General features: G+C 43.9%; 3 protein-coding genes across 4 annotated transcripts; 2 read left to right on the forward strand and 1 right to left on the reverse strand.

Moving 5' to 3' along the window:
- The first annotated feature begins 1,253 nt into the window (after nucleotides 1-1,253).
- LOC139349265 (WD repeat domain phosphoinositide-interacting protein 1-like) lies at nucleotides 1,254-8,904 on the forward strand. Its single transcript, XM_070989869.1, has 12 exons — nucleotides 1,254-1,680; nucleotides 3,086-3,168; nucleotides 3,638-3,807; nucleotides 3,901-3,997; nucleotides 5,037-5,134; nucleotides 5,244-5,336; nucleotides 5,405-5,475; nucleotides 5,980-6,087; nucleotides 6,353-6,517; nucleotides 6,616-6,723; nucleotides 6,933-7,072; nucleotides 7,425-8,904. The coding sequence occupies exons 1-12, from the start codon at nucleotides 1,604-1,606 to the stop codon at nucleotides 7,544-7,546; spliced, it is 1,332 nt and encodes a 443-aa protein (XP_070845970.1). The 5' UTR covers nucleotides 1,254-1,603; the 3' UTR covers nucleotides 7,547-8,904.
- Nucleotides 8,904-17,664, reverse strand: arsg (arylsulfatase G). 2 transcript variants are annotated; one of them, XM_070989867.1, is made up of 11 exons: nucleotides 17,623-17,664; nucleotides 15,762-15,995; nucleotides 15,439-15,674; nucleotides 13,966-14,080; nucleotides 13,442-13,588; nucleotides 11,426-11,640; nucleotides 11,247-11,327; nucleotides 11,002-11,110; nucleotides 10,344-10,464; nucleotides 10,151-10,241; nucleotides 8,904-9,656 (listed from the first exon to the last, which is right to left on the reverse strand). In XM_070989867.1, the coding sequence occupies exons 2-11, from the start codon at nucleotides 15,980-15,982 to the stop codon at nucleotides 9,376-9,378; spliced, it is 1,617 nt and encodes a 538-aa protein (XP_070845968.1). In that variant the 5' UTR covers nucleotides 15,983-15,995; nucleotides 17,623-17,664; the 3' UTR covers nucleotides 8,904-9,375. The 2 variants fall into 2 exon arrangements, with proteins under 2 accessions (XP_070845968.1, XP_070845969.1); XM_070989868.1 differs by lacking the exon at nucleotides 17,623-17,664 and adding an exon at nucleotides 17,393-17,495 and having other exon boundaries at nucleotides 9,372-9,656.
- On the forward strand, nucleotides 17,382-23,392 carry LOC139349263 (monocarboxylate transporter 7-like). Its single transcript, XM_070989865.1, has 6 exons — nucleotides 17,382-17,506; nucleotides 19,924-20,164; nucleotides 20,298-20,441; nucleotides 20,544-20,672; nucleotides 21,410-22,408; nucleotides 22,992-23,392. Exons 2-6 carry the CDS (start codon nucleotides 19,927-19,929, stop codon nucleotides 23,291-23,293), a joined length of 1,812 nt encoding a protein of 603 aa, XP_070845966.1. The 5' UTR covers nucleotides 17,382-17,506; nucleotides 19,924-19,926; the 3' UTR covers nucleotides 23,294-23,392.
- The last annotated feature ends 372 nt before the right edge of the window (nucleotides 23,393-23,764 follow it).

The following is a 23,764-nucleotide window of genomic DNA, read 5'->3' on the forward strand; positions in this document are numbered from 1 at the left end:
TAGTTTCGAAAAAAAAAAAAAAAAAAAAATTATATCTGATTAAAAATTAGTCCGATAATGGGAATCTCTCTCTGTGTTGTCTGCAATAAAGAGATTTGCAAAACCTGGCTGCAATGTGCATGGATATCTTAAGCTTTCCGGCATGAGGGTATTTTCGCAAACATTGGGGATTTGAAATATCAGAAGTGGGCTCCCCCCAGAAGAATACATTCTCATAGGAACATTTGGAAATAGTACAGAGTTCACTCTTTCGTTTACAGGCAGTAGGATACCATTAATGTGAAGAACAAAACGTGTATATGAGTATTTAGATCTTTTACTGGAGTGAAGTAAAAATATTCAGTGACAACCATAATTCCTATTATGGATTTATTTAATTTTAAAGCTATGTTGAAGCTAATTTAATTGCTGTATGCTGTTGGGTAGTTAAATCTATAATAAGGCTTCATGTTTTATAAATATAGCTGTAGATAAATGTAGAAGAGTAGTTTAATAGTGTAACATGTCTCTATGAAATCTGGTGGAGTACCAGTATAAAGTAAAATGAAATGGAAATACTTAATCGAATTCAAGTACTTCACACAATTAACAATGAATGTATTTCACTATTGACCCAGGGCAACTGAAAACATACTTACAAGTTGTACAAGTCTGTTTATTGTCTGTGGCCTAATTAATATATTACAGTTTAGGGAAAAATGTTTCAGTATTCAAGATCTGCATTTGGGGTTAAGGTACGTAAACATAAACGTAAAATAAGAAAGAATAACGAGATCCAAAAAATACATAATACGATAATAATAAATTAACGTAGACGTAAGCTTTAAAAAAACAAACAAAATTTTCTTATCTTAATAAATAAATACATAAAAAATTCAAAACTTTGGTTTGAAGATGAACGTCTCTCACCAGGTCTGTGGATGTACGGACTGGCAGTTAAAAAGAAAGAAAGAAAGAAAGAAAGAAAGAAAGAAAGAAAGAAAGAAAGAAAGAAAGAAAGAAAGAAAGAAAGAAAGAAAGAAAGAAAAAGAAGACACGTAAAAGATACGCCTGTTATCCAATGAAATCATCAAAACAATTCCTCGTGACAAGACAGAAAATATAATTGGCCAATCAACCATTTTTTGGTCTAAATAGGCGGTTCTTATGTAATCGACAGTTATGATAACAAATGAATCAGAGGCTTTAAACTGCTCGACCAATGGAAACGCAGGAGCCGAGGGTTTGACATGTTGCCGCCAGCCAATCGTGATGCACCTAAGAGTGACGCGTCCACCCATCAGCTGTTTTTGTTTTGTTCTGTGGATATTGAAAGTTAATAACCTAATAACAACAGTATCGACCAACTAAAGAGAAACGTCTCGTTCAGGAGGCGTCATCGTTTCCTTGTTGTCTTGTTCAGACCGGGGATTGGGTTCACTCGGTGTGTGATGTGCACCATCTGAACCAGCCTGGCCGGACATTCTTCTCCCCGAGAGTGTGAGCGTGGCGCTTAGAGTCGGGGACCAGAGGAGGGGAAGCGGGTTCCGGCGGGGATCGACCCGGGCACCAAAGGCCTCCGACCTCGGCCGGCGAGAGGAGAGGGGGGAATTTGGCGGCTCGGATGGAGTCCCAGGACGTACCGGATGGCCCCGAATTGCACCGAGGCTTCATCTGCGCCTCGTTTAACCAGGACACCACGTAAGCGACCTGCGGGCTGGGCCCAGCTTGAACTCAATCTCCTTTATGCACCTGACTGTTGCATAATTGTTTTCAGTCGTATTTACATACTCTTGTTTATTTTATGTCGCTTAAGAGCGCCAACAATCAGGCGGTTTAGTGCGTGCGTCCAAAATGAAACTACAAGCTAACTAACTGATTAGTCCCCAGAAGCTGAAAGTGAAGTAGGCCACTGTGTTAATCTTCAAGGCCTGTTGCACATTAAACTAGGCAGTCAGTAACCAAACTTCTGGCTGTTGTGTAACAAGACACAGCTTCATACACTTTATTAAAACAGGCCTATTCTATGGTGTCTCGTGCTTACCTCCTCCTTTATTTATGACCCCAGTTACAATCCAATAAACCCATTACAGCCTCATTATAACAATATTATTGAATGCAGCTTGACCACTCACGCCTGTGCTGTTTGAGTGGTGCTGGTGTCCACTGTCCCACGCAAAGAGATTCTAAGAGGGTGAACTATAACAGTCAAATCCAGCAGAACTCACCAGCTTCTTCAGTTGCAGGTGTGCTGCCTTGTATAAACATCCCCCATGTTCCTGATTATAAAACTAACCAGCTGGCCAAACAGCCCGCCTGGTCTTCTTGTCTCTTTGTCCTCAGGTTCTTCTCAGCTTCAGCCATGATAAGATAAGGCCAGCTTCTTTTGGGCCAATTAGCAGATTTTAATGGAAGCTGTGCTGTGGCTGTGTGGACGAAACAATATTAGGTAGTGTGGAAAACATCATGTATGGCTACCAAGCACCTCCTAGGATGAGGTAAAGACAGGATCTGCCCTGTCAGTCATGGCCATACACTGGCTTCATGTCATTATTACAGCATAGCCAGCGATGGTATGGCAATGATCCTGCTCTATTTGGAAATTTCCCCACTGTGGGACTAATAAAGGAATATCTTACTTTATTTCCTTTGTGGAGACTAACAATCATAAAGCCATAGCATGTAGCATCCATTAGATTTCACCTGTTTTGTGTGGTACTATACTAATGATTGTATGTGTGTGTGCATGGATAATCGCATGATTTTCAATAGCACACTATTGTTTTTAACCATAATCCATTCCCTAATCTGTAGAAATAACAAATAAAACAAAGGTTTTCTGGGATTACACAACAGTAGACTTTATGTATCAAAAATGCTGACAAAAAACTGGGTTATAATTGTGTGAATGTGCAAATATAACACATCATTTTGAACTGTTTCAGGATAATTTTTAAGCACTGTCATTGAAAACTGAATTGCACTGAACTGTGCCAACAGTCATGTGGCTGGTAACATATTCTGTGTTTGCTTGTATGTGTGTGTGTGTGTGTGTGTGTGTGTGTGTGTGTGTGTGTGTGTGTGTGTGTGTGTTGTGTTATTGTAGGTCTCTGTCAGTAGGCACCAAGACTGGCTACAGACTCTTCTCAGTCACTGCTGTGGACAAACTTGACTGCATCCATGAGGGAGGTAAGAACGACGCTCTACTTTACTCTCTGCAGTAGTCTTGAAGAGTTTAAATTACAGCGAGTATATGACATCCAGTCATGTGTTCAGTGAGTACGCAATGACACACCAGCATCCCCTCTCTAAGGTGGCATCAGTTGCAGAGTGACAGAGGTCTACGTGGTATTGTTTGATCTGTGTTCAGGTTCCCTTGGGTCATACAACAGCTCAGACAGGCCGCGGCATGTTTGCTCTGCTGCATACGGAGAGGAACGCTCAGTTTTCTAATCCTCAATAGCAACAACGAAAGAGAAAGTTGAGGGTCAGTTTGAGGAAGTTTGAGCTCAGTGGTGTTCTCTTTGTCTTGGGGCTGGCAGTTTGTCTGATAGCTGTAAGGCCATTATCAGCCGTTATGAATATACATGCTGTGCATACACTGATGTGAGCATACATCAAAAGCATACAATCCATATCCGACCTCTCGTCTCCCAAGTGGAGTGTCCCGACGTGTATATCGTGGAGCGGCTGTTCTCCAGCAGTCTGGTGGTGGTGGTCAGTCTGTCCATGCCACGGAGAATGAACGTCTACCATTTCAAGAAAGGCACAGAGATTTGCAACTACAGCTACTCCAACAACATCCTCTCCGTCAGGCTCAACAGACAGGTAAGAACAGGAAATGGATCGTTCCACACCTCTGAACCTGAGAGCTGTGGCTCGTGCTATCATATGTATATGTTTTGTCTGTCACTGTCACAGCGGCTGGTGGTGTGCCTGGAGGAGTCTATCTACATCCACAATATCAAAGACATGAAACTACTCAAGACCCTGCTCAACACACCCACCAATCCCTCAGGTACTCTTCCACTCTTATGCAGGCATCTATATAGACCATATATACAGCGTGTACGTGGCTATGGCCACAAGTGACATTTATAGGATGATGATGAATGCCATCACACAAAGTGTAACAGTAGCACAAGCAGAGGAGAGTCAGAAAGTCAAAGTGACTCAGTAACGTTAGGTTAGTAGAACAATATCTATCTAAAGTTTGCTAAAATTAGCCTCTGGAAGCTACTGGTCACACCAGAAAGGCTGTAGCAGTAAAACCACTGTTTGTATGGAAGAGTGTTTCATTGCTTATGAGCTCAACTTTCCATTTAAGATATGTCAGAACATACAATGTTGCTTTAATTCTACTTGTTGGGGTGCACAGTACCAGTGTAGTTTTGTAATATTTATCATAAAGGGATGCTCAAAAGGGAAAAGTAGCATTGCATTGCAAATATCTCTTTCATTGTCTTCTGTTTACTAACACATTATACAGTGAGTTAAAAAAAGAAATGTATTGCTCGTCCGATTTGGGGAGTTTTCCTTGGTCCAGCAGGACTATACAAGACAAATACATGCAAGTGGGGGAAATGAGTCTTTAAAATGTCACTGAATGCGAGTGAACCAATCATTTGTTACCAAGCTGTCATGCAAGAAACATCTCATGATGCGGCAAAGAGCTTTCCCAAGACCTTTGCAACAACACTGTTAAGCAACAGCAATGGTGCTGATTAGACTGATTTCTCAACCCCTAAATATTCCAATAAACACCAATGGGACACTTATCCACAAGTGGAAGGAACATCCCTCCATCGTGAACCAACCACACACGGGGGCTCCCCACAAGAGTTCCAACCAGGCAGTCAGAAAGTTAGACAGAAGAGTCGCTCAAAAACCAAGGGCCACGAAAAGAGCTCCAGAGCAGCAGGTAGAGTCACCACAGAGAAAACTATAAGCAGTGAGCTCCACCGCGATGGTCTCCGTGCACGATCACGATCAGGCGTGTGTTAAAGAAAAAACAATAACGAGAGGCTGCTGAAATGATCCTCTGTGCTCTCCTGTAGGTCTCTGCGCTCTCTCTATCAACCACAGTAACTCCTACCTGGCATACCCTGGCAGCACCACCATCGGCGAGATCACCGTCTACGATGCCAACAACCTGGTGAGGCTGCATTAAACTGTAAACAAAGCTGCTGCTGCTGCCCTCTCTGTTGATAACCGCCGTGTTGTTGGTGCTGATGTCTTGAGAAAGCACTTGTTTGCCCCTTTAGAGCACTCTGACGCTGATCCAAGCCCATGACAGCCCCCTGGCAGCCCTCACCTTCAATGCCTCTGGCAGCAAACTGGCCAGCGCTTCAGAGAAGGTGAGGATTGATTCTTCTTCTCTGTCCTTCATCCACCAGCCTCTGTCTGACCACTTTCTCCTCCACAGGGCACCGTTATCCGAGTCTTCAGCATTCCTGAAGGACAGAGATTGTTTGAATTCCGACGAGGGATGAAGAGGTGAGTGCTCGTATTTTCACCTAGTTCAATCAGAAAGTATTATTAACAAGCAAACTGTGGACGGGCAGAGGAGAAGAGGAATCATGGTGGTGATTTATGCCAGAGATGAAGCACAGGGCTTGTGACAGGAAGGTGAGCAGTTCAAATGACCCTCCTGTTAGTCAGCAGTTAGTGTTTCGGTGACTAAGACGCTTGCTGCTCAGTAGCCAGTTGTAGTTGCTTGTGGATGCACCGTGCAGCTTCCTGTATCAGTGACCGAGTGTGATTAAGCAATGTGAGCAGCTGAATAACCCAAACACACACTGGGGAGGCCGTTTCCACACACCGCTCTTTAGCGTTCACCTCGCTCAGGTTTAATTTAAAAACATGGACAGAAGTCTCCATTTGGGCTAATTATTTCTAAAACATCACTGTTGTGGCACTCAAAGTTGCTTGTTGCCAATAAAAATGCATACATATTCCTGACTGTTTTGTCCTTTTCCGTCTGTCGTCTCTGTGTGTCAGATACGTTAGCATCAGTTCGCTGTCCTTCAGCGCGGACGCCCAGTTCCTGTGTGCCTCCAGCAACACTGAGACGGTCCATATCTTTAAACTGGAGCAGCACAGCCCCAGGTGAACACTGACACACACACACACACTTTGTTTCTTCTTGATGAATTTGTTCCTGTATTACTTCGGTATTAGACCACTGTCCTTTTATGAACCCTGCATGGCTCGCAGAGGGACAAAGCACGGAACGACCAGCACCCTCTGCTGTGTTTATGATGTAAAGCAACTGGGTAGCGTGCCTTTGAAAATCAACTAAGTTGCTCACTAAAAAAGAAAAACCTCCAAATGTCTCCTGTACTGATTTATTAATGTTCCTGTTTCCTACCAGTCAAGACGAGGAGTCTCCTACATGGTCAGCGTATGTGGGCAAAATGTTCACCGCAGCCAGCACCTACTTGCCCGCCCAGGTGTCCGACATGATGCATCAGGACAGAGCTTTCGCCACTGTGCGGCTCAACATGTTCGGCCAGAAGAACATCTGCGCCCTGGCTACGTAAGGCAGAGAACGACAGAGAGGACAGGGACGTGTATTTGTGGAATGTATTCATGCGGAGGATCATTCACATTCTTGTGTGCCTTTCGTTTGTTCAGGATTCAGAAGCTCCCTCGTCTGCTGGTGGCGTCCTCAGACGGAAATCTCTACATCTATAACGTGGATCCACAGGATGGAGGCGAGTGCGTCCTGGTCCAAAAGCACAGGTGTGTGCGCCTTAGTGGGCTGCATCATGCATAACTTTCTCCGTGTGAACAATATGCCCTCACTTAAAAGGCACAGTCATTTTGTTCGGTGCCCCCAAATCAGGATGCAAATCAAACTCAGCTTTAAAACCTGTCATTGGTTCATGTTTGTCGCATCACAGCGCGTTGAGTGTTTCGATGTTGTTAAGTCGTCCGCTCTGTCCGTGCAGGCTGTTTGACTCCAGCGAGGAGGAGCTGGAACAGAGTGAGGAGGACAAACCAGAGGACGCCTTTCCCCAGCCAGCCAGCCAATCATACGCCGCTACCGTGGCTCTCCCTTCAACCCCGCCCTCCTCCACCACTCTCATGGGTACAGTATTCCTAATCAAAAACTGATGAAACGCTTCCCAAGATTCAACACGCTGTCTTAACTGCTGCTGCCGTGTTTCAGCTGTTGCTTCCACTGTGGTTATGCAAATCCAGACGCCCGTTTTAAACATGGAGCTCTTTTGCTTAACGTTAAAACGCTTCACATTTAAATAATATCAGAAATATGCAAAGTTATATCTGGCAGATGTGATGGAAATAAGCAGGAAAATGCACTAGTACGTACTTTTTGAATGTTTTACCATATGTCTAAAAGAAATAGGGTGTTTATTCTGATCAATAAAATGCAGAAAGTGTCTGTAAAGTCTCATCTTTCTCCTTGCTCCTCGTCCCAGGTTACTCCGAGGATGGCGGAGCCCAGAAGGGTGAGGTCATCCCAGAGCACGAGTTCGCTGAGGGCCCCGTCTGCCTGGACGACGAGAACGAGTTCCCTCCAGTCGGCAACCAGAGTAACTGACCGCACCCTGCTTCCCCCACCACCATGAAACATCCAACCCGTGCATAGAAATCAGACTCGTTTGAAGAAGGGAAGGTGGGCAAAGAAGTATTCCTGTGTTTGAGACATTGTGGCACCCCCACCCTTCCTTCCATGTGCACCCCTGCTGGCCTAGGGTCAAATCTTGCCCGAATTTTACTTCCTGTTGTTTCTGTGTTCTGCGTCCCTCTTGCTTTTTGTAAGGAATTAAAAAAAAAAAAAGTCAAAAAGAGTGGAAGGTCCACTAATCATTTAAAAACATTAAGAACATCTTAAACTCTTTTCTTAGACAGATTCAAAGACTAAGAGTCCTGCTGTTAACGCCCATATTAACAAAGTGTAAAGCCTCTTTTTAAATAACTGTACAGTAAGAAACTCTCACAACACAGTGACATTATTGTCGCACAATATTATCATGGCAGCACCCAGATGAGCGTGTGGTCGGCCCAGCAGAGTTTAAGTACGACTGAATATACCGAGGTGGTAGAGGAGACAGCAGGCGGGCCAGATTCACAAAAATGCTCAAATGCACAAAAAGAAAGATGCTAAGACGTCACCTAAAGCAGCAGCTTCTTAGCAAGCTAAGTGCAGTCAGACAATAACTTGATAAAATTAGTCAAATCTCTTATGACCGTGTCTTGTTCTCTGAGTTCATCTGAGACTCTATCATAAAGGGCATTTTTGTCAATCAGGCCTCAGGGGAGCTTATCAATGGGCATTAACTGTGTCACACCTCAGGCCAGAGGAGCCGTGGTCCTCTCATGAAGGAAAACACATCGTAAGTGTGATACACTAACTCACAATACATGCAGCACGTATTATGTGACTTGCGGATGCAGCTGTCATTACTAATTATGGCAGCGATAGATGAGACTACAAACCTGCAGAGTCACAAGTGTAACCTGATAATGAATCTGGAAGAGTCGTCTCTGTGGGAGGAGCGGTCAGTGGCTGAATGTGAAAGGCTCGACGGAGCTACAGGTCCTTGAATTTCAGCGATATCCTGAAGACCTCTTTACGTACTACATGATACTGAAGACATTATGTTAACATGCAAGTCAGTCATTTTTACTTTGATGTATTAAATATTCTTTTTGCAAAATGTTTTATGTATTACGCATCATTGCATAGACTTACCAATGCATAAATATATATTGAGGATTTTTACTGTGTGTATAATGTGTATATAACATTTATATATAGTACGGTTGTAATAAGTAACATGGTAATACCATTTGATTGCCAAAAGGTGGCGCTGTTAGGACACACTTAGGCTGCATTGAGCTGTTCAATTCTGGACATACATGCCAGAGACTCATTAAAGCTGAGAAGTGATTTAACCTCTGCACAGTGGAGTTTTATTTATGTTCATGTGTAAATCCAGTGTTTAATCTCATTGACTATACAAGAAAATAATATCAAAGCCAAGTTTTGCACACGTTAGAGGTTTGTTCATCAAATGCTCAAACTTTCACATGTTAAATCTATTTTTCCCAAATTATTGACCTCACAGTACCGACTGGTCAAAGTTCGGCCGCGTGCACCTCTGCGCTCTCGCTGCTTGTTTGCTCGTCTCCTGCTGCATCTGGACGTTGAACCTTCCAAACAACATGTTCCACAAACAAACAGCTGAGCACATCTAAAAGGAGATATTTGACTCCACATCTGTTTGCCTGCATCTGTGTGCTTCTCTATCAGTCTGTTGTGTGTGTGTGTGTGTGTGTGTGTGTGTGTGTGTGTGTGTGTGTGTGTGTGTGTGTGTGTGTGTGTGTGTGTGTGTGTGTGTGTGTGTGTGTGTGATTTCCCCGCCCTCAGCACAGTGTGAGGCAGCGGCAAACAGGCCGTCTGGGGTCACAGCAGGGCGCTGCAGATTCCTCTGTGGTGTAGTCTGCCGTGGAAACAGACTTGTCGGTGGCAATGTCCCATAATAACTCCTCCCTCCTGCGGGCGATCCTCTTCGCTACTGCCTGATATTCCGGCGTCTCGGCCTCCAGTGGCGTTTCCTCAGCCGCGTCGCGCTGCAGATCAAATATCAGCGGCGGGTCATGGAGCTGCGGCCCTCCCGTTGCACCACCGCAGGCCTCACCTGCACCTGTGAAGGAACAAGAACAGGTGCTACCTTTATTTTTCTTGACAAAACTAAATCCAACTCTAAAACATGTAATGTGATATTTGATAATAAGATAATGTAATATGACAGGATATGCACATTTCATTTTTTGGTGAGTTGTTATCCTTTATGTACTGAATGATGGAGCCTGAGCTCACTTGAGGTTGACGATACACATTAGCTTTTGGAAAAGGAAAGGGTTACAAATATGAAAAAACATTGTGTAAAAACAAAATGATGAGCTAATTTGAGGTTTTTTAACTGAGACATTCGAATTCATGCAGCATGATGCTTCACTGTGAGGATGAAGCCTTTTGAGTTCATGAATCTACACGCACCATCCACTATGGTGATATCAGTCATCACTGCTGGAGAAGCAAGCTTTGTCATTTACTGGCAAATATTTAAAGTTACAGTCCTGACATGACATTTGTGTATGTAGTTTTTTACAATGGACACATGTGACCTGTCAGCACCTGTGATGTAGAAAGCTTTGTGGTTCCCTGTTCGAACTGTCTGCAGGTCACCAAACGTCCCTGCAGCTCCACTGTTAGGGTGGAAGAGAAACTGCAAGAAGAGCAGAATTAATGTCTGCAACAAGACCTGACTGATAATCCAAAGTTATTTACATAAACCAAAGAAAGATTGACGGGAGAAACTAGTTAGTACCTCATGACCACTCTGTCCACCGTGCAGGAGGATATTTGTGGCATCAATGCCATCATAATGTCTGTCTGCAGGGGGAGTCACCCCCGCCAGGGACAGAAGGGTTGGGAAGATGTCCATACCACTGCAAGAGGACAAAAAGAGGAGAAGACAGGGTATTTGCATAATGCATTCCATTTTATTTTGGTTTGGTACTTTTTCAGTTTTTGCTCTGTTAAGATAACGGTATTTATGATCAACCTAGAAGTGGGTGCTTGATAAGACTGATCACAACCGGAGAAAAGAAAAATCCCACAGAGTAACATTTGTTTCTATGCAAACAAAAGGACACCAGCATGGTCTCCACCCACGCTGGCGGCTCCGTGAGGCTGTGCATTGAGCTTCAGGCTAATATGATAAAATGCTTGCAGTGATAATACTAACACACTGATGTTTAGCAGGAGTAATGTATTTCGTATTCCAACCAATCAGCGGACTCCATTGCCATCTCTTTTAGCATGGCTTAAAATGTCTCTGAATGCAAACGAACTCGGCGTATGTCTCAGTAAACGTTGGATCTATCACATTTTAATGCAGAGTACTTATGTACACACAAGGTCTATGAAGTTAAAGTATTTGAGACATTTAATGTCGCGTCTGCTTATTGGTATAATGGGAGTACCTGAGCAGGGCGGAGCTGGTGGTGTTTGCATGGATCCTCCCTGGCCAATAAGCCACTGTTGGCACCCTGTGACCTCCCTCCCAGGTGGTCTTCTTAGCTGAGCTTCCACCTGACACACAGGCAATGGATGATTTTAGGCATGTGAGGATTCACAGCAATACCATGTGCCTCCACACAACAGAACACACCGACCCCCCTCCCCATAAACCATGCATGGAATTTCTCAGAAAGCTTGTTTTTGATACCTCGGCTGCTCTGCCACTTTCCCATGAAAGGTCCTACGCTTCCTGCATACTGGCACTTCACTTCCCAGGGGCCGTTGTCACCTAACCACAACGCACAAACATAAAACAAGATCAAGGCTTTGGATAACAGTCACACCGGTGCTATGGAAGAACAGGCCAAGTCCATCCTGCTGACTAACCAGTGAACCAGATCAGAGTGTTGTCTATGTCTGTGTCGTCAGAAGCACTCTTCACCGCCCCCACCAGGTCGTCCATATCTCGCAGGCTGGCGGCATACACTTTGCTGTGCTCTGGGCGGTGGGTGGTGGAGGAGGCATCTGGGGGGAGCGGAGGGGCCAGGGGAACATGCATGTGAGCCAATGCCATGTACAGGAGATAGGGTTGTCCTCGCTCCCTGCAGAGACAATGAAGGCAACTTCAACTGATGATCCAATCACATGCTGGTTTCCACATCCACTCGTGGTCAAGATTAGCAAAACATTAAGAAGCATGAACATGTGACAATAAGTTAAGTAGCTTGCTAGCATACAATACTGGCACATCTATCATAACCTTTAAAATTTTTAGCTAGAACTACTTTTTGCAGTGTTTTGATGGATTTAAAGTTACACACTGTTGAGTATTTTGTGGATAGAATCATGCTGGAAACAATGCATGCCTCTCATCGAGTATGTGAACGCTGGGGCCTGTTTCCCACTTGAAAGTCCATGTCGACATTTGATTTTTGTAGGAATGTGGACTTCCCCACTTTGTGGGAAATCTGGAAACACAGCATTGGTCGCTTTAAATGAAAGAAAGCCTGCATGCTGCTGGGTCTTGACAGCACATGACGAACAGCCGCTGTACTAGTTCACATGGCCCTGTGCTATATCATTCTGGCCTGATTTCCACAGACAGCTGCAAACAGCAGGGCCCTCCTGTCCCTCCAACACACACACACACACACACACACACACACACACACACACACACACACACACACACACACTGGACTGTGCAAATACCAGCTTTCTGGTATTAGGCGAATGTACAAAGCTCCTGTGTTCTGTCTGGAATATATAGAGTAAACATACAGATACTGTGGTCACAGTGAATACGCCTGTTTGTACCTGAATGATGTGTATTTATTTTTGGCAAGTTGCTAAAATGTTTTCCAACCAAGTTTAACACCACAAAATATGGCAGAATCAACACCTCAAAAAGAATTCATTAAATACTGCCTCATAAACCCTGCAGATAAGCTGATCTAGGCTTAGGTCATGTGACTCGTTTTCCTAGGCTTCCCAGATCTTTTGGGTATGAACACAAACAGAAAACTCAATAAAACTCCACTCTAAACACCATGAACAACACATATTCCTTCATTGTGTCAAAGACAGGCAGATCGGTGGTCAAAGTCTGCCTTGTGGACTGCAGCACTTCCTCATTTCCCAGCCCTTGGTAGTGTGCATGCCTTGAAAATTCAATGAATTCCAGCTGGTTGGAAATGTTAGCACCTGCTGCTTGCTCACCCGATGTTCCCTCTGCATGTTCCCCCAAAATGACCCGCAGAAACAGACCAGCCTATCTTTACTGTTGTGGTCTCCAAGGTAATGGAGTATGAACTGAGCATAGGGGACGCTGGCCTCGACTTTTACTTTCATTATCATAACCTCCAAAATAAAGTTGTTTCGGTTCTGCCATGATCAGCTGACCGGTGTCTCGCTCCGGTGTCAACTTTACCACACAGTTGTTTGTGTGAGTGTTCCACTTCCCCACTGACAAACACATCCTCAGTGATCTCTTCTGGACCGTATCGCATTCGGGATCTCAAGTTTCACCCTCATGCACGCTGTCTGTAGAGAGAGACGTACTTGACAAAGCTTTACTGCCTGCAGTCAATCGACAACATACAGACAAAAAAAGAGAAGCTTATTCTCTTAGGAATCAGGGCATGTTTGGCTTAAACACACAGACTGCATAATGTAAGGCTCAGGAAAATCTGAGCTCACACCCTTCACAGCGTATTTGCACCACAGCAGCCTGTCTCCATCTAAAACTCTATTTTATGAACACACATACAGACACAACATATGCCTGATACTCCACTGACTGTAGTGGGATGACTTGTGTGGTGACTTTGTTCTGTAACACACACGTCAATAGCATGATGCAAATCTCTTATTGTACTTTGTGTGTTTGCAGCCCTATTGTACCTTGCATGTTGTATAATCCTGGTTGCAGCGGACTTGTATTGTTCTGTCAGTGTCCACAGGTCAAGCGGCTGCGCCACAATAGTGCTGTTTTCAATCAGAGGAAGGCCCACTCTGGAATAACAGCTTCCATGAACACTCCTCTTCAATCTAGACCATGAGAACAAAAGAGCATAAGAACATAAGTGTGTGTGTGTGTGTGTGTGTGTGTGTGTGTGTGTGTGTGAATGTGGTTCCAGGGTTTTGAATTAGGAAGGTGTCGGGCCTCATGAAGAAGGAAGCGGTTGATAGCGTCTATCATATGTGCAGCTCCATATCTTGCTATGTAGGTTGGGTAGAACAGTCTGTCTGGGTTTGGTGTGTTATTAGCAGTTTATCTCCCCATATGCAAAAATAAAACACATACACTCACTATCCTAGGATCTACTTAGATATTAAACTTTTAACGCTTGTAAAGACAAGAAATCAACAACTAAAACTTTCTTTATTTTCTCTTCAAATGTAAAGTGCCAATACCAAGATCGAACCTGCTCACTTGAGGTCCATATGAATCACAGGGACGGCACTCCGGCAAATTGTACCCAGGGACATCAGTACAGCCCATGTCATTGCTGTAAGGAATACCTAAGTAGTAGTCAAAACCTGCCCAAGAGACAATAAACATGGTGCAAATATTCAAAGATACATTAGAACATCTGCCCAGCAGACAAGGCTGCATTTTGTTTGGAGCGTGTCATAAGCTGAAATACCACTACACACACACACACACACACACACACACGCTGTTATGAAGAATCTAAATCTAAACAGAAACTTCGCATTCACACAAGAGATGACGTTCACTTATATTAAGAGAAAATGCCATCGCACAACAGCATCTGAATAACTTTACTGGGAAGGAACAACATGTGTAGTGTCCCCGCCGTGATCCCTCACCAGCTTCCCACCCACCCACACTGCCAGTGATGCCCAGTGGTGCTCCCACTCAAGCCTGAAGCACAGCAACTGGGGAGCCTTCCTTTGCACCAGCTGTACACCCCCCCTGCTGTACACGAACTGGAAACTGCCTTGCCAACTGGAGGAAGGCTCGGCCAGTCGACGGCTGCTCCACTGGCTTAAGGTTCCTAAAGTGTGAATCACCTGCTAGTTCGTCGCTGTTTAAGCTTACAACTATACCGTGATTCACATCCTCAGGGCGTTTGAGGTAAGGCGGAGGAGGCAGACATCCGCACACGAAAGGAATGAGAAGGAGGCCTGGGGGGGTGGCTGACGGGTACATGGTTGTGGGGGGTGGGTGTTGTGTTCAGCTGTAAGTGAACGGCCAAGAGCAAAGTCTGTCCTCTCACAAGGCACAGCTGCAGGGCCTTGTGCCAGGTGTAGTCTGTTCCCTGCAGCAAGGCCGACAGATTCGCTGACACGCTACGTGTGGCTAGAATGGTCTAGAAAGGCCGGAGGACGCAGCACAGCACCAAACTGGAAAGATGCAGCGTGATGCAATATGAGTGTGTGTGCGTGTTAGTTCAAATGTCAGGTGGTATAGACAAATAATTTTGCATTTTAACATGTTTGAAATGTTCATACCCAAAGCCAGCTGCTGTTGATTCTCAGTTCATGATGAGGTGGGGTCTTTTTTTTTTTTGAGAACACTAAGTTTTAGGCTGAACAGATGAGGGATTGCCAAAATTCACACAGCTCTTTAGAAATGAGTGCCTGATCTGTGCCTGTTGTGTTTAGTTTGGTCTTCAGGGATTCTGGGTAATAAATGTCTCTCCCACTGGCAACACTTTATATTAAGGTAAGCATATTCACCATTAGCTAGTTGCTTATTAGCATACATATTAGTAGCAAATTGGCCCTTTATTAACTCCTAGAATATACCATTAATAAGTACTTTATAATGACTGATAAAGAGCCAATATGCTACTAATATGCATGCCAATTAGCAGCCAGCTAATGGTGAATATGTGTCCCCTAATATAAAGCCTGAACCTCCCACTTACCTCTGTTAGTTGGACCGTATGGTCCATTGTGGCCGAGATGCCATTTCCCGATCATGGCGGTGTAATAGCCCGCCCTTTGTAGCAGCTCGGGCAGGGTGACTTCAGACAGAGGCAGACCGGCCACAGAGTTCACAGCAAAGTTATGAGTCACCCCGTTTCTTAGGCCATAGCGGCCTGTAAGGATGGCAGCACGGGACGGGGAACAGGTTGAGGCTGGAGAGTGGAAGTCCGTCAATCTGGAAAAAGTCGTTTTTAAGGACAAATGACACTTTACCGTGTTGACAGTTGGGAGTGAATGCACATAACAATATTAAATTCTATACCTTAATCCTTGCTCTGCCATCAGGTTGAGATAAGGTGTGTTGTTTGTCCTCTCTTGAGGCTGGTTAGCATCCAGGTCACCCCAGCCTATATCATCTGCCAGTATGATGATGAAATTGGGCTTTTTACTGGACTTATTGACACTGGCTCCATGTTGGAACGCCATGTGGAGAAGCAGACCGCACATCAGCATCCCAGGCAGGAGGAACAGGGTGAAACCCATTTCAGGTCAAAACCTGCAAAGGGTTACATAGGTTTCATTTAAACCTTGACGGACATGAAGTGTTAGCACGACTGTACAGTACAATACAATACAATACAAACAGTCTGCAGAATAAAAAAAGAAAGACACAGTTGCATGAATACTGTAGGTATGACAGTGAGTGACGGCAGCTGTGACCAATTCAGATGACAAAATGTGAAACAGTTCTGCAGCTGAACAACCACATTAATCCCCCTCTCCACTGGTTCTGCTTGTACCATATGAAGAAATAAATGAAGTAAAGATCGTATTTTTGGACCCATGGTGCAATCATCCCCACAAAACACACATTTCTCTAGAAATGAGGGCATGTGAACAGTCAATTCAATTCAATTCAATTCAATTCAATTCAATTCAATTCAATTCAATTCAATATTCCTTTATTAGTCCTGGGAGGGGAAATTCCAATTTACAGCAGCACCAATAAAGTGGATAGAGTAATGCAAATTCAAAACAACAATATATATACAAAAGAGTGGGATAAAAGAATAACGTCATCCTAAGAAGTTGTAAATAGTATTTACAGATTGTTATGCACAGATTATTGCACAGATTATTGCACTGATTACTTGAAGCAGTTTTTGTTGTACAGTCTGACAGCTGCAGGAAGGAATGACCTGCGCTACCCATGGTGACAGTGATAACACAGAGCTGTGTCTGCTGAGGACTCCTGATTGGCCCAAAGTTGTCTGCATCAATCGCGTGCATCTTCCACCTCTTTCATCCTCCCTGTCTCCTCTCATCCCACCAGTATGTCAAGCTAAACCTGTCTATCAGCCTGTCCTTGTCAACTCAGACTGAATACTGAGATCAGCACACACAGTTACAGATGACACCAAAACTGCAGTCACAAAGTGCAATCACACAGTTTATGCAAAGGGTCACGTGAGAGAGATTGCTGTAGTTTTTACAGTCAGACAGAGGTGGAATACTGGAGTCAAGGGAACCTTTGAATGTATGTTGTCACTTAAATATTGAAACAGACAAAACATTGCAATATCACAAAGCCAGTCATGGATGATCACGCATCAAAGTATAAAGGCAATGTTCTGTGAAATTTTAGGAGAATTATGTCATTTTTCATGTGACTAAAAGTTCCCACCACAAGTGATATTCTGGGTTCACAGCAACACTCACTTCACTCACCGTCTATGAGTCTCTCACTCACCAGCCATGAGCAGACCCTTGCTAAACAGCGCTGCACCCCGCAGCTGAAGGCGCCCAGGGGCCGAGAACTGGCTGGAACCAGATCTCTTTAACCCTGCTCGCGGAGGGAGGTGGCCTGATTGCGAGCGAGTGTGACACAAAATGTTTGCTAGTGTCTCTGCGCGCGCGTGTGTCTCCACGTGTCCGTGTTGTGGACATTCGCACGTGTCCATAAAGTTCTTTGTTTCATTGAAGCGGCGCGCGACACGGCCGGGATTCCAGCGGCAGCGATAGCCGAGCGAAGGAAGAGCGTTTCCGTCCGAAACTAGCTACACGCAGGTGAGACAGACTGCACAAATGCAGGTTATTTCCTTCTGTACGAGTAGGTTTGCTTTAGTAAAGGAAGGCGAGACGCGGACGGCTGAAATAAGCAGCGTCAAACTAAGCCAACTTACAAAGTGTGTTGGTGAAGTCAAACGGTCCACCGACCGCATGAGCCGCCGCGGCACTGAGGGCGTTGCGTCAGCCGCACAGGGGTTGACTGGCACCGACTACTCCACATTACCATCCCCTCCCATCCCTCTCAGTTAAAATATTAACATGATAAATTGGCATGTTTCAAACCGGCTCATTCTTTTAAAAATTGGACGAGGCAACACAGTCAAACAAAACGTGTCTCGTGTGTGTTAAGCGAGGAATCATTTAATGACATTCAGGGCAGTGATGTCCAACTGACCGGCTGTAGCGAGACAAAACATGTGAAGGCCTGTATGTAGAAAGGAATTTAATCATACTTATTACAAATTATACAAATTAGAGACTTTCATAGGCAAAAAGAAAACTTTCAGGTAAATCCAATTAGCAGTACAGTATCTACTCACACCCTAAAACATATGAATTAAACCCTAATGCCCATCATATTCCTGTGGCTTAGTTTCAGCTTTTGAGGTAGAAAAGCTTTAAACAAAACTTTTTTTTTATTGAATTGAATTTGTTTGAAAAAACAAAACAAAAAACAAAACCTCCATTAAAACATCATGCCTATGCTATTAAGTGTGCGTGTGTGTGTGTGTGTGTATATATATATATATATATATATATATATATATATATATATATATGTTTTACATGTGTTTGCTGTAGTTATTACCAAGGTTAGTCGCTGTCAGATAATGTCCTAATTCGGGTAATCTAGGACATTTACAGGTGTGACTAGTGTTTATAATGTGTGTGTACAGTAACTGCTTGCTATATATAGACATTTATGGCACCTATTATGTTTGTTTAACATAGGTGCGCACAGTGACACACTTTTATCCTCCTGGTCTGCAACGCCATTCACCATTAACGTCCGCCTGCTTTTCAAAATACAGGTGCAGTCAGTGTTAATCTTGGCACTTCACTCCAAAAAAGTATATTTGCTGCGGATGCAGAAAATTTGAGACACATCTGATTGTACCTAACAGTCCCCAGGGGGCTTTTGTATTAATAATTGATTAGGTCTAAGCTTGTGCTAAGAGGGGCTGAACTTCAAACACTGCTGCCTTTTCCTCCTGACCATATTTGAACACAGCACTGACAGTGTTTGTACATTAAACAGTAGCCTGGTCAGGATGCCCACAGGCACTTCATTTAAAAGGAAAGCTGCTAAACAAGGAGGGATATAATAGGGGACATAAACTCAAATCAGCATCTTATTTACTACTCTAATAGAGAGACAGCAATTTTCAAGTCAGCTATTTTCTGTAACTAAAGACAAGGAGCAGGTTTGCCACATCTAACTGAACCTCTCTGTGATGAGAAGAGGAGCGGCTCGAGCCCGTTAGGCACACAGTGGGTCAGTCCTCTTCAGGGCTGCAGGCGCACAGCCATCCACGCTTGATGTTTGCTGTTTGATTAGCTAAATTTGACCTGAGTGGTGGCAGTCAACTTGAATGTAACTAAGTACATTTACATCTTAAATGCTGTACTTAACTTGATTTTTTTTCCTTTTCATGCCACTACACCACATTCAGAGGTAAATATTGTACTTTTTGCTTAGTTGTTTGACAATGTTTATGATTTTTGCATTAAAAACATGACGTGTTTATAATTTGATATGTTTTCTAAATATCTATGAGGCTTAGTTGATTAATCATTTAGCTGATTGACAGAAAATTAATTAACAGCTGTTTTGGTAATAATTTAAATCACTTTTCATGCAAAAACAGTTCATGGTTTCAACTCACAAATGTGAGTTTTTGCTGCTTTTCTTTGTAATTATTTTAATCATTTGACTGTATTTTAGTTATTTTTGAGGTTTGTACTGTTGACTGGACTTAACAAACATTGTGGCAGACTCACTCTGGGCTCTGGGTAATTGTCACAGCATTTCTCAATTTTTACAAACCAAACCATCAGTCAGTTAATCAAGAAACTAATCAGCAGTTTAATCATTAATAAAAGTGTATAATAGTGTAACAGTCACAGCTATTATTACTTAGTGTTGTCTCTGTAAGTGAAACTGATTGCAGGCAGTTGTTGTGTTGTGGGCTGATCGTGTGCAGTGTGCGTCTATGAAATGCCTCCTGCAGACATAAAAACACTGCGTGGCTTCATAGACTCAGAGCTGATTTTTTGGTGCCATATTTTGCACAACATTTGTGCTTTTCACTTAAGTCAGTCAATCAAACAAAATATACACATTTATGTTCTTTTTTTTAATGTATTTTTAAAATTGCTGACCACCAAGCCATTCCCTAAATTTCTCTTTCCAGGCCATGGCACAATGTGGAGTCAAGGGAATCCGTGTATTGGGGCCAAATGTGTACACGGAGGCCCCTGATGGAGGCTGGGGATGGGTGGTGGCTGTTGCCTTCTTCTTGGTGGAGGTTTTCACCTATGGCACCATCAAGAGCTTTGGCATCTTCCTGCAGGACCTGATGGAGGAGTTTGGAGAGACCAACAGTCGGGTCTCCTGGATTGTTTCCATCTGCGTGTTCGTCATGACCTTCAATGGTGAGTGCAGCTGTCGAGGCTGAGCGGGTGCTACCCTGCAAAACGCCTAATAAAGCACAAACTCTCAGTTGGTGTTATGAGAATTACCAAGCCAAGGTCTCCTCTAAACACTTTGTTCTCCGTGGGTCCTCAGGGCCTCTCTCCTCTGTGATGACTAACCGCTTTGGGTTCCAACTTGTTGTTATGCTTGGAGGATTCCTTATTTCCGCGGGTACCATTGCCACCGGCTTTACCAGCTCCATCAATCAAATGTACATCACCTATGGATTAGTTGCAGGTATTGGATTGCTTTCTTCTTCAGTTGTCTCCCTCGCTGAATATCACATCATATTATTGAGTACATTAGAGTTTAAAAGCGTGTATCTTTTGCCCTGTGCAGGTCTGGGCTACTGTCTGACATTCTTACCCACTGTGACCATCCTGTCCCAGTACTTTACCCGTCGGCGGTCTCTGGTCACCGCTGTGGCTTCCACTGGAGAGTCCCTGTCCATGTTTGCCCTGGCACCAGGTGAGTCCTAGAGTGTCCAGTGATGTGTGGGAGAAGACAAGTGTTTGTAGGGAGTTGAGGAAAACTATGTGATGAATTAGTCTTTGTGGTATTAAAATGGCTTCATTGCATTTTAAATAACTTAAAAGGGTCACTGTGAACTTTATTTATTAATTTTTAAGACAGCAGACACTGATGAGAGTTTATTAATTCACCAAAACAGGCTGACCCGAAATTTTTATTTTATTTTATTTTATTTTATTTTTCAGGTTTTTTAGAAACGGGGAGGGAGAGGGAAGATTACAAAATGAAATGTGTAAAGAAAATAAGTCTGGTAACATTCTGTATTTAGCTTAGTGTCAAAAATTGCCAAAGTGTAGTATCAAAAACATGAGTAGCCACACTGTTGCACCTGTTCCACTTCTCTTCGTTATCATGAACATGGGCACATTTAGTGTATTTAAAGTCAAACCCAAGTTCACCGCCCTGCTACCATAAATACTCACTAGAGCATGGCAGACAGTCCCCAGCAAATACATTATTCACTCCTGTTTGTGTGATCTGTGATACCACAGTGTCCAGCTGTTCTAGGTGGTGGTGGGCTACAGATGGGCACTGAGAGAAAGCCCAGCACATGGTTGTTTTCATTGGACTTCTTGACAGCAACAGTAACATAGAACACTGAGGTCATGTTCTCTGTTTGTTTTATGTCCCATACTTAATATCACACTCACTAAGTGCCTCCTCTTGCCCCTCAGCCTTTTCTGCATTGCGGGACCATGTTGGCTGGCGACACACCATGGCAGTGATAGGAGCTTTGCAGAGCACCATCATCATCTGTGGTGTTCTGCTCCGGCCAATTGTTATCAAAAGCAGAGCGACAGAGACTGACAGACGGTCCCCAATGGAAATGGAGCTCCTCGGTACACAAGACAGTGTAAAAGGCACAGACCTGCAGGACTCTGTGACAAGCGATACCTCACATTCACAAAATACCTCCCACAGTCTGGACAATGAGCTAACCAGAGGCTCTGTGAGCACAGGAGACTCTGGGGTTCAGTCTCTAAAGGACGCAGACAACAGCAGCCCAGAGGAAAAGACTCTTCTAGACAAAAAAGCAAGGTTAGAGACCGAACAAGCATCTGCAGAAAACAGTATTACAGAGATTAGCGAGTCGGAAACAGAGGAGAAAAATAACAAAGATGCAGAGAAACAAGAGATGAAAGATGAGGAAATGAAACCAGGTGACGAAAAGCAACCAGCAAAGAACTCAAAACTTCTAGATTTCTCCATCCTCAAGGAGCGCAGCTTCATTCTCTATTCTCTGTTCGGACTGTTCGCCACGCTCGGTTTCTTCGCCCCTCAGCTCTACATCATTGAGCTGAGCGTGAGTCGAGGTGTGGAGCGGGACCGTGCCACCTACATGCTCTCCACCATGGCCGTGGCTGAGATCTTCGGCCGATTCGGCATCGGGTGGATCCTGTCACGGAAGCAGTTCACGAAGAGGAAGCTGCTTGTGCTTCTGGCGTGTGTGATTACAATGACTGCGGATCTGGTGGGATTCACTTTGGTTACGGAGTTCTATGGCTTGGCTGTGTGCTGTGCTTTGTATGGGTTCTTAATGGGAACCCTAGCGTGCACCCACATCCCCATGCTGGCTGAGGATGATGTGGTGGGCATAGAGAGGATGTCTTCAGCTGCTGGTGTCTATGTGTTCATACACAGCTTTGCTGGGCTGGCTGGACCCCCACTTGGAGGTAAGTATTTTCTTGTAGTGAGAAGTCTACTGTGGTTTCACTTTACTAGTGTCCATCCTCTTAACACACAAGGATGATTTCTGATTTAGATATAATGTTCCACTGGCAAATCCATTGTACATACTACACTATCAAAGCTGAAAGACAAAGAGATCGAGAGCTAGAATGAATGACTGACAATCACTTAAAGTTGTCTGCTTTAAAGGGCTGTTCATCTTTAAGTACTGCACTTCCGTAAAGTTGAGGGACTTGCATGAGGGTCAAAATTGGTGCAGCAGATGCTGAGATAGCTCGACTTTTAGTCCTTAGTATGAATCAAGCTCCAAAAACACTGGATGCTATGTTTCCCATAATGCAACTGAGTAGCTTCTGTCATCAGACCCTCCCTGTCTAGTCAATGTGTTGTAAGCTCCAGTTTGTTATGCAGGCTTTACGTAAAAAAAAATGTGTAGTCTTCAAACCCAAGCTGAGATAACCATGATGACATCGCTATGACCTCTTGATACTCCTCATGATAAGTAAAGTGAACTTGATGTGTACAGTTGTCAGAGTGTCCCTTTAATCCTCATCTATCCTCCATCAGGCGTGCTGGTGGATGTGACTCAGAACTACGGCTCAGCCTTCTACTCCTGTGCAGTCGGCATGGCACTTAGTGCCCTGTTCCTGGGTTTGGTAAAACCTGCTAAAAGAGGATTATTCTGCAAAAGGAGGAAGTCAAAATGCCCTGAAGACACACATGAAAGGAAGGAGGACTCTGAGGAACACAGTGCAGCACATAAACCAGACAAAAGAACTGACTGTCCAGACTCTGAGCTAGATGACAACTTGGTCCATGATCAGGTAACGGCCACCGGAGATGTCCAGGAGGTTATACGTTTTGCATGAGCTAAGAACAACAGGATAAAGGATAATAAAAAGGTCAACCATGTGAGGATAAAAGGCAATCTGCACTGCCTGCAAGTGCTGAAGTGACATGAATACAATGTAGAGACCAGTATTAAGTGTTAATCATCAGCCAGTGTAGATCTGGGCTCTGAACGCATTCTTCAGAGCTTTTAGATCAAATACGCCCGTAGCAACTGTGCCTTACATGACATATGTACCAGTGTTTTTCTAGAGTCAGTACTGTTGAAATGAAAGGGTACTTTTAAATTAGCTGTGAGTAAACCTGAACTATAGTCTTGCTTTAAAGGACAGTGGTGTGAGATATGAAAGTATGGTCAGAAATGGATCATGAGTGATGCAGTGTCACTGAAGGCACTTCAGTTTGAGATATTCCAGAAAGGAGATGCAACACTGATACTTGATGAACTAATTACCTGCTGGTGATCAATACCGCAATGATAACCAGAAAAG

The sequence above is a fragment of the Chaetodon trifascialis genome, chromosome 21 (genome assembly GCF_039877785.1).
Source record: "Chaetodon trifascialis isolate fChaTrf1 chromosome 21, fChaTrf1.hap1, whole genome shotgun sequence".
In the NCBI taxonomy this organism is placed as follows: domain Eukaryota; kingdom Metazoa; phylum Chordata; class Actinopteri; order Chaetodontiformes; family Chaetodontidae; genus Chaetodon; species Chaetodon trifascialis.